This window comes from Taurulus bubalis (genome assembly GCF_910589615.1).
Source record: "Taurulus bubalis genome assembly, chromosome: 7".
NCBI lineage: Eukaryota > Metazoa > Chordata > Actinopteri > Perciformes > Cottidae > Taurulus > Taurulus bubalis.
Window position 1 is genome coordinate 19,775,157 of NC_136595.1, and position 20,917 is coordinate 19,796,073.

At 41.9% G+C, this 20,917-nt stretch overlaps 1 protein-coding gene across 1 annotated transcript; it reads right to left on the reverse strand.

Annotated features, from left to right (window-relative positions):
- Window positions 1-11: 11 nt before the first annotated feature.
- Window positions 12-19,792, reverse strand: cers1 (ceramide synthase 1; the record flags this gene model as incomplete). The annotated part of the gene is made up of 7 exons (XM_079220940.1): window positions 12-104; window positions 1,587-1,747; window positions 1,855-2,002; window positions 2,103-2,264; window positions 2,431-2,611; window positions 4,944-5,103; window positions 19,544-19,792. 7 exons carry the CDS (start codon window positions 19,790-19,792, stop codon window positions 62-64), a joined length of 1,104 nt encoding a protein of 367 aa, XP_079077066.1. The 3' UTR covers window positions 12-61.
- Window positions 19,793-20,917: the final 1,125 nt, after the last annotated feature.

Below are 20,917 nucleotides of genomic sequence, written 5' to 3' on the forward strand. Positions count from 1 at the left end.
AGGGCGTCTTGTCTTGCTTGTACTTGTAGCCCAGTGCCAGGTGGTGGCGACGGAGAGCCTGTTATAGGTGCTTCTCTTTGGTGACCCCATTCTGCACGTGCTTCCTGGGAAGAGAGACAAGAAGAGAGTCAGAGAACTGAGAGCCCAGGACAGGACAACAGAATAAGCCTGTCGGGTAAGGTGATCAGGTGTGAGGCTTTAGCAAGCAGAGAGAATATCAGCAGTGGTCAAGGCCAGGCAGATAAGGAGTGCCACATAATCACATCTCCATATGGCCTCAGGCTCTTTGATCCTACCTACCGGTGAGGACTGCGAGTTAAAGCTCAGAGGGAGATCTGCTCTTTCTGCATCTACACCTGGACTTCAGGAGAGGAGACGTGTCTGAATGAGTTATCAAATCGTTTGATTGCGCCGCAACCCGACAGCTTATATGGTGTAATTTCTTTTTCTGCGAACATATGAGCTGATTTTGACGACGTCTTCAGGTCAAAGGCTGCCGTGATAATGAGCAGCAGATGATAGAGGTACACATGACAGTCAGGAGGCTAAAGGCAGCTCCGCAGATAAAGACAGATTAATCAATAAGTTCAGATAAAGGCACAAACAGATATACTATATATATATATATATACGCCTCCAATAGTTATTACAACAACTGCCAGGATGGGTTAAGAAAGGACACTGACTTATTTGTCCACTGGTGACAATAACTTACTAAATTTAACAAATCCATCCTTTTTCATCTACAAAACCCCCCAGAAAACTAAAGTGCTATGTAAACCATCTTCCAGCATGGATGTGTCATTGTAAGTAAAAGGTAATAAAGCTAGTAAATGATTTAGAGGTGTCAAACTCATGGCGATGGCATTGATAGTCAATTCCTAAATTAATGACATAACTCCCCATAACAGCTCCAACTATTATGGGGTGTCATGGCTTTTATACTGTATGTTGCAGAATGTGGTTGACAACAAAACTGCGTCAGTATGGTCGTATCATGGAGAGACCGGCCTCTCTTTGTAAGCAAGCTTTAAATGTATTTGGCACATTTAATATGTAAAGGATGTTATTTTAAACTACAGAGCTTACGCCAGTGAGCCACGCTTGCAGCTAGTAGTATATATATATATATATATATATCAAATATTAGCATGCTAACAAGGTAAATATCATTCCTGCTAAACAACTTAGCATTTAGCTCATAGCAACACTGTGCAGTCTGGCAGAGCTGCGAGCATGGCTGCAGACTCTTAGTTGTGTATATTCAGAATATAACAATACACCTGGCTACATGTGGATATAACATGCATTTTAAAATGTGTTTATTTATTAAATCCCAGTTCTCTGTCTGGTAGCATTATAACTTATCACTGGTGTAGAAATCTACACCGCAAAAGGCCTTCTCTTAACAGCAGCTCAAGTCTTCAAACTACAGATTTATTGATGTGGAAATTCTACATATAGCACCTTAAACTGGTGGTTTGGTTTCAAACTCCTGCCAGCAGCTGGCTGTTGGTATTATTCCAGCCTGAGCTGAGGTCTCTCTGTCAGACTAAACAAAAGACATTTGTCTGGTGTTTGCTCACCCCTGGGCAGAGTGGTGATGTCCAGCATCATCATCGTTGTTTTCTGCCCGAGGTTCTCTGAGGAGTCCGGCTGCCGCCTTGCTGCCCTCCTCTTCCTCGTACTCCCTGACGTCGTTCACCTCTTTCACCTTTAGCACCTTCACTACAAAAACGACGATGAACTACAAAGAACAGGGGAGGAACAGTAAACACACAAAAGTCAGATTGTTTCATTGCAGTTTAGACAAAACAAACATGGATTGTGGTTTGAATTAATAAACCTGATTACCAAGAACCAGTAGATGTTCATGAGCAGCAGCGCCAGGAGAAGAGTGTTGAAGAAGAAGTAGAAGGGGATGTTAGGGACAGACTGGAGGCTGGAAACACATGTGGCGTACAGCACTTTGAGAGGGAACCAGTAGAGACGGAACCAGAACCTGAGAAAACACAATAGAGACCACAATCGTCAGTATCTTCATGAGTGAATAAGAAACAGACAGAAAGAGTGTGTGTGTCTTTGTGTTTGCTGAGCCTCACCAGGTGATGCTGAAGCTGACGGAGCCCATGTTGGACAGCACGTCGTTGAGCAGGTGATAGCCTCCTCCTCTGGACTTCAGGTAGATGTTGAGCTTGGTGAACTCCAGCTGGATGTCGTTGATGTCGTGGAGGAACAACACCAGAATCCCTACGTTGTGGTATCTGAGGGGTACAGTAGGTGTATATTTCAGCTTATTTCTAATACAAGTCCTATACAAGAAGAAAACCAGCAACTACATATATGCCATAAACTGACCTGTATGACATCATTATAAGAGTTAAAAGTTGATCTTTTTAGACTTCACAGGCAGACACATTAAACTAGTACCTGAAGGCGTAGGAGAAGCTGATGAGCGCCAGCGTGATGATGTGGTGCACCACCATTACGGCCGAGTCCTTCCTCCACGCGTCCATGTAGACTGTAGCATAGATGGAGTGGCCATAGAAGCTGCCCTGGATCAGGTAGGCTATGGCGATGTCTGCAGGCACTGACATACCACTCTGCCAGTCTGGAGGAACAAGCAGCAGAGAGGTTACGGGTTGATACACACGTCACAGATGTCTGCCTTTCAACCATAAAGCTAAATACAGGTCCTTGGTCCTTTAACCTTTGTCAGTCTATTATTTTTTTATATTTTCATTCATGTTTCTTTGTGTGTGTGTGTGTATGTATACTAGGGGGAATCCCGAGTCTCTTAAATTGCACCCACGTTTCCCTCCCTTGTGTCATTTCCTTGCAGCCATACCATTCTACTTTTTGTTGTCGCCAACAAGTGGAACTACAGTATATCTCTGTGACCTCACCTTAAGTCCAACTCATTTTAAACTGTATAAAAGTCATCCATGTACACAGCCCTTGTAAAACAAAATATATTATTTTTTATTTCTGATCTGCAGCCGGATGAAACATGTTCTACTATCAAAATACATGCAGAGTTATGCTGCATTCGGCAGAGGTGTGCTTCCTCTGTGTGCTTTCCCGTATGTATTGTAATTGTATTATCTTTCTTTTTGTATTTTCTGGTTGAGGGTTTCAGGCTGTTGGCACACACAGTAAAACAGAAGTTGATTGTATCACAACTATCACAGAGTTGCAAACAGTTCATGCCAACAGCCATCTTTAGACTCACTGCTTATCAGCGAAAATTCATGTGGAGGTGTTGAGACGACACAACTCTCAAACATTGCGAATTACAAATGACTGGAGAAAGAAATTAATTTTTAAATAGCTAATACATTTTCATTAAACTGATCCAAGATGTGCCACACAGTGCATATTATTATTCTGTGACTCAATGAGTTAATACATTCTTGGTGGATAAAGGATTTTAAAGAAATATCCCATTTTAAATCATTTGTCTCCATCAAACTTGTAGGTTTGTCCAAACTTGAAATGATTCATGGTTAGCTTTAAAGGTATACAACTGATGGGCCACAGTATAAAGAACTAACCCACAGAGGATTCTTCTTGTGTACTTCCGCATACCAGATGTGAAGGGTCAGCTAGGGTTGTTCGTATGTGAAGGAGGCTGGAGGGATCAGGTTTAAGCTCAGGGGAATTAGAGAGGGTTTCTAAAGTACCACAGGGAAAACATGACAAATGTACGTTAAGGCTGCGAGGCTCGCTCATGTCTCTGAAACCTATCAGATGTTGGACGGAAACTTTCTCCTCTAATGTTTTGAGGAAGGTTTGTCTCGGGTGGGATGGGGTTACGTTTGGGCCATAATGTTTATTGATTGAACCTTCTGTCATTAAACATTGAGGAGAAGGCTGTTAGATGGATCACAAAAGAGCTGCCAAGGGGGGACATGGGAACTGTAGACTTTATTTTTCTCCTGGAAGCTTTTTTTCTCTTTAGAATTCAGACCCCTCCTCGCTTCTGCCACTGTGTGATTTCACCCTAATTCTACAAATAATATGCTTCTCTTTTTGATTTATTTTTTTCTCGCTCTCTCTCTCTCTCTGTCTCTCTGTCTCTCTCTCTCTCTCTCCATCCAGTCACATGACAGTACACTGCTTCTGTACACATCTCAGGCTGACAGCTATTAAACGTGATGCCGCTATTAAAGATGAACCTGGCACTGTCAACCAGCCTCTGCTGGCTCCACTCAGAGTGATGGAGTTCGACAGAGCCCAGACACCTCCTTGTCTGATGTAGGCACAGAGACTATAAATGACATTGCTGGATATTCAGTGAAATCCCTGTTACACATCTATCCTCCATTAGCAATGCATGTGCAATTATACAGATAAAAATTGTCGGGCAACACTTGATGTATTATATCATACAACTTTGCTCTATTTTGGCTCGATGGTATTTCCTTTCTGTCCTTTTGATTGCTGATTGTCTTGTGTATCAATAACAGCTGATCACTGTGATGAACAGGGAAGAGTGATCACTTCAAGGCTGAGAATATGCATGAACAGTATAGTATGCACAGCTATAAATATCTCTCTCTTTGAATACTCTACATGGCATTTTACCCCCACATAGTCTTCTGGCTGCTGTTTAATTTGTCATTTTAATGTTGTCATGAAATGACTTCAGCTCTTTGACAGGTTAGGAAGGGAAATGGCTCAGTTGCAGTACTACTAAACATGCATTTTCTGAGGTCCATATTTAAAATGGACCTGCTTCATACAATGAAAAGGAATTGAAAGCCGTAAATTCCCTTTCAAATTCAGCATATTAAATACTGACAGAATATTTTAACCATTAAATGCTCTTTTCTGTTAAGGTGGCCGGGAGCGCAGTCATTCAATTAGTGAACCCCAAAGAGGACTAGTGCACAAACTAACTATAATAACAAACATTTTAATGTGTTCACACTGTATCTTACTGTAGAAGACAGAGGGCGGGTCATGGAAAAAGGAGTAGGAGGTGAAGAAGAGCAGGTAGGTGCTGTATGACCACGACATGGTGTAGAAGACCAGCTTCCACGCACTCTCTGGCATCTTGGCAGCATCTTTGGGCAGCAGCCTGCACCACTGTGCTAGAGGCTGCAGGGACAGAGCAGAGGGAAGAGACACAGTCAGACAAAGGAGAGGAAGTCACAGAATTAATTTAGCTGCTTCTTTAAGCATACAGTCGGGCGAACTGCTGGGAGGCCCTTCAGACACAATTACTGATTCATTTAGATGGTGTCCTTTTACGGAATTGTGAAATTCAATACAAGGCTCTTAATTCAATATGTGTGGCGCAAACAATTCACCATACGGATTCTTTACAGTCTGTTAATGCACTGTTGTGGCTTCGGAGACGAAATCCTTTGGTTTATTTTTAAGACTTAAATACTTTAGTCAGTTGGACCACAGATGTTTTTCCGTAGGCACATTTTTCTGAACTAGTAAACAGTGGATGTGGAAAACAAATGAGTACAAAAGAAAGCAAGAATGGAGACATCAAAAGACTTTTAAACATTGTTTTTATAATAAATAACTAAATATAACTAAAAATATGACTAAAAATAACTAAAAGAAATACATCACTTGAAATAAAGTTCAAACCAATGGTGTATTTTTGCAGGAGAGAAGATAATTAGTCTATAGTTTGGAGAAGCACAAAAACCTATGCACGTGAAGTATTTTTTAAAATGTTTTTATGTTTTTACATGCGCATATAACTGAAATAACACATGCACTCTTTTCCTCTCTGTATGTCGCTCTTGTCCTGACCACATGCATAGAGCATCATCATTAGGCTACAGTACAGTTCAGCCATGTGACCGTCTGCCCCGTCTTCAACGAGTCTACTTATGGTTTGCCATGCGAGCAGAAATAGAGGAAGTCCAAAAGAAGGCCCCTGACATCCTGATGCTCCACCTACTCACTGACAGGGCCATGTTATCTTCCTCTGTCACCTCCCTTATCTTGCTGCCCCTTCACTCCCACCTTTTGCCCACCATTTTCTATCTGTCTTCAGCCTCTATATATCGTGTGGCAGCAGAAACACCACAATAGGTAAGACAGGTACATCAGTTAAGCAGTGAGACAGGCAGGTGTTCAGTGTGTCTTTGCTCTGCCAAGACAGGAAACCAAACCCAGCACAACGCCTCACACGCATCATGCCACACACACGCACACGCATACGCACACACACACACACACACACACACACACACACACATACACACACACACACACACACACACACACCCTTTGGAAGGCAATGAAATGGTGTAACAGGAGGCAGGAAAGTGAAAGTTGCCGGTGTCAGTGATACAGTACATCAGTCAGTTGTTACCAAGCAGCTAATCTGAAGCATATGATACGACAGGGTTTAGTGACCGCCTACATGACAAATTAATAGACAGCGTCGCGTGTTAGCCATGCGTTCTCAAAAAGTCACATTAAACAATTTATGTCTGAAACTTTTCCTGACACCTGTACGTACAGTCTTTTATCTCTTCGTTATCATCTTACTTTCATTTTCTTTCATTCTTTTTCACTTTCTCTCTGCCTCAATCTTATGTGTCTGTCCTTTCTTCTGCTGTTTTCTGGATTTGATGGAGTCCCTGCGTCACACAGTAGAGAGTTAAAACAAGACAGGGAAGGAAGTTGAAAGGGCAACACTTATGTGAGATAAAAATGTAGCGGCAACAGTCTTCGTGGTCCTCATGTTGCGACACATGAAGAAGAGGATAGGCAGCTGTAGGGGGCACATGGTCCCTAGCGTGGCTGCTGATTGGTTGAGACCGTGGGACATGTGGTACGTGTCCGGAAATTCATGACTGGGGCTCAGGACACTTACCACATTCTTTCAAGTCTCTCAGTGCATCTCTATCAGTCCCTCTCTATCAACCCTCCCCTCCTCCCTCCGTCCCCCATTCTCTCCCACCTCCTTCCCCTTTATTTCTTTCCAGCTCACTCTCAGCTCTTTCTCTCTCCTACCCTGTCTCCCCCCTGCCTGCGACATTTATTTATAGAAGCCAGCTGTCAGCACACAGCATATACCCCCCCAGTCATCCACCAAATCACACCCCCCCCCCAATAGATAAAAACTCACACAGGCTGAATCCCTAGAGGCGGATACAAGTTACTGCAGACACCAGCCGTGGCTCTGCAGCTCATACCTTACTGATAATCAGCATTACTGCTGCCTCACTGCTCGGTGCATTTCCTACTGATTCCTCCATATCCACATCTGTATCATATCGCTCGAGGCTACGTGTATACTGACACAAAACGCACTCAAGTAGTAAGAACTACTTGAGTGCGTTCTATAGTTACTCCATTATTGCTGTATTGGAGAATAGAATAATAGCATATAACTGTATATGACAATAATATAACAATAGCCGTCATGATAACGTTGTAGAGTTGTCAGGTCCTTCCTCACAGTAACACACACCTCTCTTTTGGTGTCTGATAAGCTTTCAAACTCATGGATCTGTTACTCAAACTGCACTCTCTGGATCACATTTCCTCTGCTAACCTGTACCTGCAGCAACACGCCCCCACCAAAGCAGCCCCATGCATTTTTTAATGCAGTGCTGGTCCTGGATTATCACCCAGCATACACTACAAATGTTCAATGTACAAAAGTTCAAATGTTCCAGATTACATAAAGTGTTACTGTTTCAACCCTTACAACACCTGTTTATAAGAGTTAATGAACCCCAAACCCAAATGTGTACGAAGTCGGTTAGTGCAGGGGAAAAGCAGAAAGCAGGGCGGTAGCATGACCCGGCACCAGCTGATGGCTGTCTTTGAGCTCAGTTACTGGCACTTGTTGGGGAAATTTATGTTTTTACTTGCTGACTCATTTTGGATGAAGGTGGTCCCTCTGGCCACGGCCAGAGCAGGGAAATGCAGATTTTCAGAGATGATATAACAGCCTGCCAATGGCTCCATTATTGTCTCTCTGTACCAGCCAGCCCACCAACACACTCGGCCCCATCCACCCACTCTATCAATCTACCCTTTAGTTTTCTGTGCCAACCTACAAAGTGGGGGTATAGTGGGTCAAGGACACAGAGATAATCCACTTGTCCTCTGTCGCATAAATGACAGGGCCTTGAATTACACTCAGCTGGGACCTGCGACCATTCAACAGCTCCTCCCTCTCTCTCTCTCTCTCTCTTTCTCGCTCTCTCTCTCTCTCGCTCTCTCGCTCTCTGACAGACAGACTCTGGCTGAACTTGCTATCTATCTAAAGAGAAGCAGTTTTAAAACAGAAGGGAGAAAGGAAACGGAAGAAAAACAGAGGGTTTGTATGACAGGACGACATGAAGGAGACTTGACGACAAATAAGTGGTTCCCATAACAACCATGCAGGGATGCTGGCAAAGACCTGCAGTATGGCATCTATCTCTCCCCCACTTTAGCCCTCCCTCATCCGTCCTTTTCCCTGCTTATCTGCAGCTGCACCCCATTGCCCTCCCTTTCCCCCTCCACTCTCTAAAAGTTCTCAGTCCCCCGCCTCCCTCTGCCCTTCCCCGAAGCAAGTGATGAGAGGAGAGAGGGTGAATGGACTCCACTGGCCTATTGCGTAAGAAGAGAAACTGGGCCAGCGAGTCAGGATGCTGGTTTATGTGTGGATCTGTTCAATAAAGTCCCCTTTTTCCTTCACCCCCTTTCATTCCTTTGATCTCTTTCATTACTCTGACATCACTCTGTCAGTCTGTCACTTTTAACCCAGCTGTCACCGATTCCCTCCGTTCTCTTTACATCTTTTCCCAGACTTAGGACAAATAGGATTAACAAAGGCTAATCCAATGGATGGCCAGAGTTTTAGACTCTCAGTGACAATTTACACAACGCTGTTTGAGGTGTCTTCTAGACTTGTCTTGTGCTGTAAGTAGGTTAGAGTCAACATTTCGTATCTCCTTCATTACACATCTAGTCTACCGCACCCAAAATAGAATATCTGCCTCTGTAAAGAGAAAATAATCAAAAGCCATTCCTTGCTTACAATATTCTTAAAATATTGAATACTTATTTACCATCAAATGGTGCTAAAATCTTTCAAATCCAACTGTAGATTGTTTTTTTTCTGAACGTTGTTGGGAGGAGGGTTATTTTGTTTTATTGTACCCTATTCAATCCAAAAAGAGTAATATATCTGGCTGAGGCAGTGGTTGGTAAGAACAGTTAACATTGTTTCACATTGATCATCTATCCATGTTAATTTGAACATTATTTCTGTATGTAGACTGAAAACAACTTGTACAGCAGTGTGGGTTTCATTGACCATGTCCCCCTTTTTCAGCCACCATCTTTCATGGATGTAACTCGGTGTCCATGAAGATAAACGTCCCCATTCTGAGTCCCACCTAATTAGCTCTAATTAGTCAAATGTTTCTCACACTGACAAAACAGCCCTCAATGGTCACAACACCAATCAAATCACTCAACGTGAATCAGAGGTCTGGAACGAGGCTTCATTAACAGTCCTCACCATCATTCAGGGCCCTTCAAGCAGTTAGTTTTCTGGTGGAAGGCTTTCAATGTGAAGCAGCGACTGTGAAGCCACATCAAGAAGTGTTTAAGTGTAGGGCACAGTTAAGGCTCATATCACTGATTTAACAACAGTAAAAAAAAAAAACTCTCCCTCCATGTTTCCTGTACCCTGTACACACTGGGACAGAACTGGTACTGTCCTTTCCTCGTCTAGTCCCAGGTCACTAATGTTGGGTAATGGCAAATTCTTCAGTCCTGACCTCTTCCCCTCCATGGCGATGAGATGGGTCAGCTCTTAATTTGTATGTGATACAATAAAAGGAATTGACTACAGACAAAAGACATTATATGAGGCATATGAGTGACTTAGTAGAGACACTCATTAATCTAATCACATAGAGAAGGAACACACACGTATCACAAATCAGATTTAGGTAGCAGAGTGTCTTCTGCATATGGAAAATCCCAAGTGAAAAGCAACAAACAAGCCTTTATAGACCCTTCTTTCTTCGTACCTATATTGTAGCTTATTGCCACAGACAGTCTTTGTCATCAGGTTTAAGCTTGCGGGTTCTCAGTCCCCTTTGCAAACGAGGGCTTGGTGATACATATATGATACGTATCTTTGGGTCATATTTAACCCCCTTTTTAAACAGATTATTTTTGCTCAACTTGTTTTTATATTCAACCAGCACCTGAAGGTGAAAGATGTTTAGGTTTGCATGGATAGAGAGACATATTTTCTTTTGAGAAACAATCCCAAATAATTTGCTTGATATGGACCATGAGGGACACCAGTTCTGTCCACTCCAACACAAACAAATCGGCAATGAGGTGCAATTATTTTCTGAAACACACAACAAGTAACAAACTCCAGATGGCTGAACATTTTAAACTCATTTGATTAAAAACACACAATTAGCCAAACTCATTTGCAAATACGTGACTGGACGCAGCAGATAGCATCCACGAATGAGTAAACGGGACAAATTATGACTGTAGTGGCATATGTGGCTCCTGATCAAAATTGATTATTATATATTATATTATATGTAGGTTGATTGTTATGGCAACTATTATTTACACTTACATTACCTCTCCTGACACTTTTAGCAAAGGAACCATCAAATACCTATTTTAGTCTAAATTAAAGCTGCTGTGGTTTCAGTTCTTTTTTTTATAAATAGATGTATTCAAAGCCGTTTTGTCTTGTGTGTGAGAGCATTTCCCTGCACATGTGTCACGCAATGTGTGAGTGAGAGAGAGAGAGAGGGAGAGAGAGAGAGAGAAAGAGAGAGAGAGCACCTTTCAGAAGGAGGTCTAGCCTGTTAGTTGATCCCTGTAGGCATTATCACCTTTATTGGTTCTCCAACTACCGTAACTTCTGTAGCATCATCACAAAATAATTTCTAGAAATAAAGCTAAAACACATATACACACAGTATACTATTACATATTCAGATTAACATAGAAGCAGCACCATGTTTTCCTAACAGCATCATGTACATGTATGCATACATTCTGTGGAGGCTTGTCAAGACTAGAATCATTTTTAGTTCATAGTTAATCAGGTGCAAGTCCTAAACCTCAAAACATGCCTAAAAGCTTCCAGGGCTTTTTTTTTTTATATTCAACCTATTGTTTCTGTCACGAATACTTTCATACAGAACTCAAATATTAGGAAGTTTAGAAACTCTAATCTTTTGCACTGCAAATAAAAGGCATCAACCAATCATGTTGTGTGCCCGAAGAAGAACACTATTAAAGTGAGATATAGCCTAGTTTTTAATCATATTATTCTCGTTGATGTTTCCTCACATACTTCAGTGAACATTGCTGGGTCCTGATGCCAACCCTTTCTAGGTGTCTTTTTATTCTGGAGTCTACATTGTATTAGTGCATTATCGGTAGCAGTCAGTAAAAGGAGTATACATTATTTAGTGGGGGCCAGAGCAGTGATCAGAGAGGCTAAAGCTACATTAGAGCCGGAGAGACGACTTCAAGAAAAGCTAGCTGGGCAGATTTGATCCACTTTATTCACATTGAGCCAAAGTGGAAATGTCTGTTCCTCATCATATTGCATTGATAGGCAACAGCCCTGCTGACAAACATCAACATAAAAATCAGTACAGACACCCTGTGGCACTTAAGTAGCATACAGTCGGCTCTTTATTGAATGCAGTTGTACATCCACTTCCTTTCATTTGGCTGTGAGCATAAAGCATGTGATGTTTGGTCATGCTTTTTCTTTGTGTCTCCCAAACTGAAGAGTATATAATTATTACAATTCTGCTGAAAAACATGTTTATGTGAATATAATACAACTTAACATCCTCACATTTCTGGATTGGTTAAAGCAACCAAAAAAGAGTGGGAAAATAACATAAAAGTAGAGTCTCTGTGGAGTGTTAAGATATTCACTCAAGCTGCTTCCTGTCCAAACTGACAGCTAGAAGACATATGGCTGTCATTTATAATGCACTAGCCGTGCTATTGGCAACACAGAGAGAATGTGTGTGTCTTTAACAGGCCACTCTATGTATGAATCAACAGGCCCATGGTTCATGGGCCGACCATAATCATCCACCCACAGACGCTTTCTTAAAACAAACACTTTCATAGACAGACAGCAATGTTGACTGCTAAAGATGGAAACATTATGTGCTATTATTTTTTATTTAGAGACTTTTATATTATACTAATGACTATGGAAAGTGAAGTACAATGATACACGGCACAAAGATTCAGATGCCCATGCTAGATGCAAGTTCTGATGTTTTTTGGGGGGGCGGGGGGGATTTAACTTTAAACTTTGTGATGGTAAAGTCAACCATTTCCATAATGTAACCAACAGGAAGACATATCTTGCTTGACGCCATATGGAGCTGAATAATAAAGATGAATCTGGCTAGCTGAGTCTGGAAACCTGCCTGTAAGGTCTACACACATATAAACTAACAATGTTTTATCATAGAATATATAAATACAGTTAAATTAAAGACAAATGTACAACTGGCCATTACCAATATAAATTAACGGTTCCACATAGGCAAGAATTTAAAAAGTAATCAGATATTCTATAACATTGTGATACTGAATTATCCCTGTTGTTTGTTCTACAGGCAGCTCATCTCAGGCGGTTGCTTATGGCTCCAATATTACGGATAGGCCTCTTTACACCAACGGTCTACTGGAGCTGAATGAGGATGGGATGTCTGGATTAAGGTTAGGTTATTGGTTCAGTTATAGATTACAGCGAGCAGCAAAGCAGACCCACATCACTGGGTTCTGTGGAATAGCTACACATCCTCAAAACAGACCTGTCCAGTTCATCAAACAATGTACTCATGTATCTATTTTAGCATTCATTCATATTAATACGTGTTTTAATCCTCAAAGTGTATACATACTTTAAAATGATTATATACTAATTAAATTTAGATAATTCCACTTGTCTTGTCTTAATTTTGACACTAATCCAGAGTTTAGACAATCTCCACTGGAAAATGTTTCTCATTCTTTGCCAAAATATAATTTCTTTGAGGGGATTTCGAGGTGTGACAAGACAGTATTGTCTGTGTATGATCTCTGAATCACAGCTTGGCTACAGTCATGTTGTTGTCATGGTGGGTGGGGACTACATGTGAAGGCAGAATACAGCAGATACAAGTTAGATCAGGAGTACAAAATGATACAGAAAAAACAAAAGGTGAGATGAGGTGACTTGAAGCAAGAAGAGGACAAAGGAGAAAGCTGCAGGCAACTTTTCTGATCACATTTAGCAATGGAAAATACACCCTTTCTGATTTTGAGTGCATCCGAATCCACCGGACAGCAGGAGAGAGAGACTGTGACTGAAAAACATATTGAATTGTATCCCAAGAAGGCTTCTGAGATCATACCCATAACCAACAAAATAGAAACATCCTATCAATGATCAACATCATGTGGACTTTATGAACCACACGCACACAATCGTGTGCAATGATGACAAAATGAACTCTCCCCCAACCACTGCGCTCCACCACACTGTTATAGAGTGGCCTTGTTAGAGGAGAGACATCTGCCAAGTGTGAAGCCTACAAGTGACAGTGTGTTCTGGTCTAATGACGATCTTTCCACTGTGTCTCTGGCGGCAAGTCAGTGAGACGAAGCGAGAGGAAGAGGATTGAAAGGCTGGCCACAGCAGCTCGGTCGCGGTCAAGGCCTCACAGCCCATTCCAGTTGACCAGAGGAGAGTCAGACTGTCACAGTCGGCAAACAGAGCTGATTCATGATCCTACTTTGTTGCTGGTGGTACGTATGGCTGCTTTGGCTGTGATTCGCCATGTGAGAGAGTATACAAGCACCCCTGCTGTTTCTACCTTCCGTGGAATCAATGATCGACCTGATGTCTAGACCAGTGTTTTTCAACCTTTTTTGAGCCGCGGCACATTTTCTACAATAAAAAATATACATCACGCGGCACACCAACAACCCAAAAAGTTACAAATGTCACATTGAAGCATAATACAGCATAGATGGTAGGTCATTATTGTGTGGCATGGAAGAGTATTTAATTACTAGGCCAGCCACTATATTGCAGGCTCAGACGGTCAACAATGGAAAATTATTTGAGGCAACAAAATAATATTTTTTTGGGCCGATTAAGTGAAATTGGACATTTTCCCACGGCACACCTGACGATCTCTCACAGCACACTAGTGTGCCACAGCACAGTTAAAAAAATCACACCAGGCTCGTACCAAGCTGTGCAGGATGAAAGTGTTTTATTTTGTAAAACTATTTTTGATTGAAAAAAAGTTGCCGATTGCTTTTCTTACGATCAACTAATCAAAGTCTGTCTGGAGTGTTAATTGGCAGGTCACTGACAGATAAGATGTGTGTGGTAACAATGTGAAGCGGTTTCTGTAATTTGCAAAACTTAAAACTTGTTGATCCATAATTCAAATTTGTATTTGTCTTAACAAAGAATACTATTTGCTGCTACGGCTAATGACTGTATAAAGGATCCAAATGCGTAAAAAGGCAGTGATATGGAAACCCGCCGCTAAACTTGACAAGCAAGCCACCCAATACGTCAGTAAGAAATTTGAACTGAACAGCTTGATGCTGTGTGCATTACAGGTTGGAACACTCCTCAAGGCCGACAACTCGACAGGCGCACAACGCCAGCAGACATTCAGCTTTTTGCAGACACACGCGGTTGGGAACATTTTGTGGCATGGAAATTATGCGATAATCAAAAAATACCTAAAAATACTACGAATGCATCAAACCAATATGATGGATATAAGTGCATCTATCACAGTGACACATATTGATTAATTGAAGCACAAACTCTGAGTGGGGCTGACAGTTTTGTGAACCCATCAGTGCTTTGGATTTATGACCTATGACACACTGAAGCAGTCAGGTGATGGCGAAAGTGCTCCTCGTTTAAAAGTTATATGATGATAAATGACATAGCTGAGTTACAAGAGGAGAGGAGAGGAGAGGATGTAACTAATAGGCCTAATAACCAAACTTCCGAACAACTGCTGGCAATCAGTGTCAAAACTACAAGCAAGTTTCACCTGAGTGGGCACTTTTGTCTGAATGGATAGCACTTCCCCTTCACTACAAATCCAGTATCAGGTTTCTCTATGGGTCGCTAATATACAACAATGAGCAGGGGCTTTGTGGAAGGTGATCTGGGATCTGTGGTTTGAGGGACCTTGTCAAACATAAGGCTGCTTTCACATTTAGAATAGCAGCAGGGGATGAGGTGCTACTTTGCTCAATGCAGGGAAAATAAGCTCTGCAACAAGGCTGGAGCTGGCGAGCATACTGTGTGTGTGTGTGTGTGTATATATATATATATATATATATATATATATATATATATATATGGGGCTATGGTAGGCATTTATAAAAGTGGTTATTAACTGCTGCAGCTAGAGTTTGACCACGGCCTATTTGTCTACACTGAGCAGCGAGTGTGTTGCCTCTTTCAAAACACATACTCTGATGCTGCTGGATGTAAAAGTCAGCTAGTGGGAAGAAGTTACATGTGCGTGTGTGAGACAGCACATCCTTTTTACCAACATATGCGAGTAAAATTCTGTTCATGATTGGTTGCTGCATGCTGAGTCAGCGAGCTTGTTCTCAGCTACACCACCTCGCACGCCACTTCTCCTCTCCATTCCTTCCTTCCTCCTTCCTCTAGCTGTCTCCTCCTTCTCTGATAATGTATCCCCTCTGATCACCTCTACTTTAACTAAGTAGTATCATAATTGTTGTTTCTTTCTAAACTTTCTACTCCCTTTACCAATTTCTTCCCACCACCTTCTTCTCTAATTTACTGTCTCATCCACCGAGGCTTTGCAATAATACAGCCGGAAGTTGCACATGCATGTATGAAAAAAACAACCATGTGCATCAAAAAACCTCACACACTCGTAAACAGATGCACGCATATAAATCAGCAGGTGAACATTTGAATCATGCAAACAAAGAGAGATAAACATGCATGCGCTCTAACAAACGTGTGCGCGGAGTGAAGTAAAAAAGAAAATGAGGAAGGAGCATAGCTACTTTCATACTGTCACATGACATTTAGAAGATTACTAGGTATATTTTTCTCAAAAGACTATTGCTAAGAGCAGATTGAAAAAGTTCAACATTTCACCATGTTTCCCAGAGATAAATGGCAAGCTTTCCAACACTAAACTTAAAGGACACATTTTGCAATGCCAGCGTCAGAAGGGCCAATGGATGAGTCAGGAGAGTATGATGTACCACAGTGTTTTTATATTAACAGTGGAGCTCAAGTGGCTTATCAACAAGTTGTGTAATTAAACCTGAATACGTACTGCTCTGGCTCGTATGCTCAAGCGTCAAACCAAAAGTGAAACATGATGAAAACCACTCACTCCACCGCACAGTACTGTGCACAGTCTGCACACCCAACACACTCTGCTTACCTTATCCAAAGACATAAACACGTAAACAAGGAAAAGGTTGACACATACACAAGACTCTTCATTGCAGGAGCTGATCCATCCGACCTCAAGATTTGCATACGTACTTCCTAACTTTCGGAGAGTCTTGTTCATGGACCAAGTTCAGTCACCATAAGCAAGAGTCCAGTCTTATGGCTCGTAGTGCGCTTGAGGACACTGAGGATTAAACATCTCTTTATCTCTTCTTTAGCTTTTGACTGACTGGGTTCGACCAGAAGGCACTCGTCCGTACAGTCAGTGGTATAGTGACTGAGCACAGCAAGCTAAACATACAAAATCAAGCATCACTCTGCTGCTTTCATAGTTGTAATACGAGTGTACCATGGTAAATGCAAAAGAGAGAAAGTGGGTATTTTAAGTGGGTCAACTGTCATGCTTCAAAGATGACAGAGCGTACTGTAGGAAACAAAACAGGAAACCAATTATTTGTATCCATCAGATCTTGGGTCAGATGTGAAGTAAAATTTAACAGCAACTCCTGCAAATACAGCTTTGTTTTAGTGTTTTAGTCAAGACATTTTGGCTGCAACAAAAGTTATATTCATTATGGATTAATCTGATGTAAATATTTTTGGGATTCATCAATTCGTTTGGTCAATGAAATATCAGAAACTAGTCAATATTTGGCGTTTTTGCTTGATAAATGACTTGAGAAAAGATTAATGATTTGTCTTTGGACTTTCAATTTAGCAATACTTGCCAAATCGTTGCAGCTCTACAAGAAATAGGTCCTGTGAACAAATTCATGAGGAATAAGGAATAAAAAAAAAACTTTTGACCATGACTTGACAAACAAATGGCCTTTTTTTTGACAGTTATGCCTATATAATGTATTAGAGCTCCATATTTGATAATTATTGGAGGAACCAACATTCATTCCTCACATGTCCGTAACATCACATCATAATCTACACAAGCCGACATCATGGGATGCACAGTGCTTCGTCAACTATGTCGAAGCAAACGTTTGATATCCTTAAGTTTTCATTAGCTCTGAATCGAATTAAGGGCGTGTACCTATAATCCTGTATAGTTCAAGTCGGTGCAATTAGCTGTGCTCAAATAAAACCGTAAATATAGCCATACTCTCCCGAGAACCCGCCTCAATTTTTGTGATGTATTGCAGCAATACTCACATTGCATTATGTATGGTGAGATCATCACGACTGACCTAACACTGAACCGATCCTCTTCATCCCTGATGTAAGCGCTGTAAAGGTGGTATTACACATGCACTAGATAACCGATTTAAAAAAATCTCACATCAGCCTTCACAGCCCTCATAGTATCCAGCCCTTAAATCGGGGCAGTGAGTCACATGCACACACAGCGAGCGAGACACGCATACATAATGTAAAGTGGAAAACAGACATCATTCTTTGCATTCTCAGGCCACATCTGCCTTCACACATGGGGCCCTGAGCTAGAGTATACTTGATGGTCGCCGTAGCATCTACCACGTGCAGACTCTCCACCCCCATCCACAATCATGGCAGAATAGCGAGCCACATGCCAGCTTTCTGTGGAGAAGGGCTCTCCTTGACAGCAACAACAGTGTGAAGGTACTCAGGACTCGCATGGGTGGAGGGAATAGATGAGGCGTAGGGCCAGTTGGTCAGAGCGCAGACTGAGCTTCTGATTGAGATATTGTGGTAAGAAACAATGTTGTGATGCGGCTTTAAGTGTCATTGTGTTGTTTTTTTGTGTGCATTCTTAAGTACCAAGTACCAACATTTTCTCCTGATGTTCCACAGTGCATTGGTCTCAATTCTGAAAATACATCCATTAATATGATGTTGATGCAATAGTTAATATTTGTAACTGTGTCATACCATTTAAAGCCGAGAGTAGCCATTTCTCTACATAGCATCTCTGGGTGTTTTAGGCCATTGTGGGGAATGCTGCAAATCAATGAGCACTACTGACTGCTGCAGTTTGAATTTTTTTAATGATTTTTGCATCAATGTTAAGAAAGAATACGATTTAAATTGTCAGGTATGTGACATAACTCAAAACAGGCATTTATTTCTTCTTATCGTATTCATTAACTGTTTAATACATTTGAGAAAATCTATTATTATGCCATATATTTTGATATTGGATTCAAAATGAACTATACTAAATCTCATACTCATTCTCCACCATTAATTTCTGCACAGTTTATGTGTGTGTGAGAGAAAGAGATAAAGGGGGGAGGAAATGGGATGTTAGGAAGTCTGCATCAGTTGCAATTTGACATAATTGCAGTTAATGACCTCGCTACCATGTTCCAAAAAGTACCTCAAGGCACTAATAGAAATCTAAAAGCTTCAGTAATGTATTGGCTGTTACAAATAGATAAAATTGAAAATTATGTTTGAATTGTATTCAGCGAGCAGACAGAAAAATATTGATTGTCTCAGACTATTAATATATTAAATATGAAGTATTTTTTTCACCAGAATATTTGCAATCTGTCACCAGAAGGAATAAGATCAGGTTACAGCTCCATGGTTGTAACTAGGACTTTATTGGCTAGGGTCATTATATAGCAATTTAACTATAAAACACATTACTTCCTTAGAATGAAAACGTAATGAAATGCCAACACCTGTCTGTGTGTGGGAATTGAGTTTGCAGTTAGATTTGGATTTGCCAATATACCAAGAACTGCTCACCAAAAGGAATTTCTTTATTTAAATAGTTATTGCACCTGTTCAGTTCAAATGTTGGCCCAACACAAGTATAGATAAGGGCGTGTACTGTCTAACAAGCTCACATTGTTCCTCCTGATTGGCTCCTTTATCTTGAGCCTACAACTGGATCTAATATTTGTTCGCATGTGTTATTCCCACTCTCACCTGCCTCACAGTCAGTCTGCCCGGAGCATGTGCCGTCAGTGCCTCCTGAGAGATGGGAGGCACAGAGGGCCCACGTCTGCAGTGCTGGGGCTCTAATTAGAGAAATGAGCTACTAAACCTATTCATTAAGAGTGTCAGTAAATTAACCTTGGAGAGCTGAGGGGGAATTGATACGTGTGATTGTGTGTCACCCACCTGAAACAGACTTTCTGTCAGTCCCCGCCTGACTTGCGTCCACAAAAAGGCGCTAAAGAGGAACAGGGCGATTTCGGTCCAAGTAATGTATGCGTTATCCAGGAGAGTCCATTTGGAGAGCTCCAGACCGCAAGAACTACAGTCTCTCCATGCGCCCAGCATCACGGTGGAGGCTCTGGTAATGAGGTCCAAGTATCCCGGCATGGGCTCCACTTCGGCCGGCCCAGCGTCCCCGCTTTGATCGCTCATTGTGGTTTCAGCGCAGAGAGAATACCAAAAAAAGACGTGGAAACCGAAAATAGAAAGAAAAATACTCCAATTGAGGCGCAGCGGTAGAGCAGGGAGCAGCACAGTCCAGACCGTGTGGCTGATCCGTGAACCAGCTTGCTAGCTCAACTAAAAATGCTAAAATAAGCTTATCTAACCAGCTTACCCCTCTTCAGTAGCCTAATTCTTTGTTTTCCAAATTAAGACATGGACCCATTCATCGCGTCCGTTTTATTAATAAAAGCAGGGCCCACCAGGTCCGTCAGACTACGAGGCTGTATTCGTTAACAACGGAGAAACCAATTAACGAATATGGTTTTGACAATTAACGGGAGCCATTAGCGCGTGTCTGGCGGCGGTTTCCTCTGATCATCATCCCCGCACACTGGCTCCTCGGCGGCGCGGTGCGTCCTGGTTAGCCGCCTAGCTAGCTAACTTAATTCAAACGCACACGATAGTGAGAGGACCCGCATCGGATGCGGCTTCCAAGCTGAAGCTAGCTCACTTGGAATAAATTACCCGTAAACGTGACGGGAGCTCACGCACACGAACGAATTCACGCTTGTTTCGCGTCGCCCTTTCCAGCGCCGAGCACCCGCCAGCACATGCGATCACAGCGCCGCTCCGCTGTAACGTCTCATCTCCGCCCGTTACTTGCCTTATGTAACGGCACTGTGCCGCTTCGTCAGTTGGAACAGGAAGATTGCTGACAAGCTGGCCCACGGAGCCGAGTTATTCCTGCGAATAGATGAGGATAAGTAAGAACAATAGTGTCCTGTGAAGAGCCGCCGTCGCTGCTTCTTCTTATTCTTCTCCTCCTCCTCTTCTTCTTCTTGTTTCTCCTCCGCTCCGGTCAAGTGTCCGGCGCTGCGTTATAATGAGCCGCGCTTCGCTTTCAATGGATATTTCAAGTGGTACGTTGGAAAGAGGACAGACACAGCGTGCGTTTATGCGAAAAGATGAAGAAGAAAGAAAAGAAAAAAAGCCGAGAGTGGCGTGACGTAATTAGTGGCCCGCTATCTTTTCTTTTAACCCTCCGCTTGAGGATTAAAAAGGATGACTTAAAGAGACAGTGTGTAGACGAATGATTTATACATGACTACACAC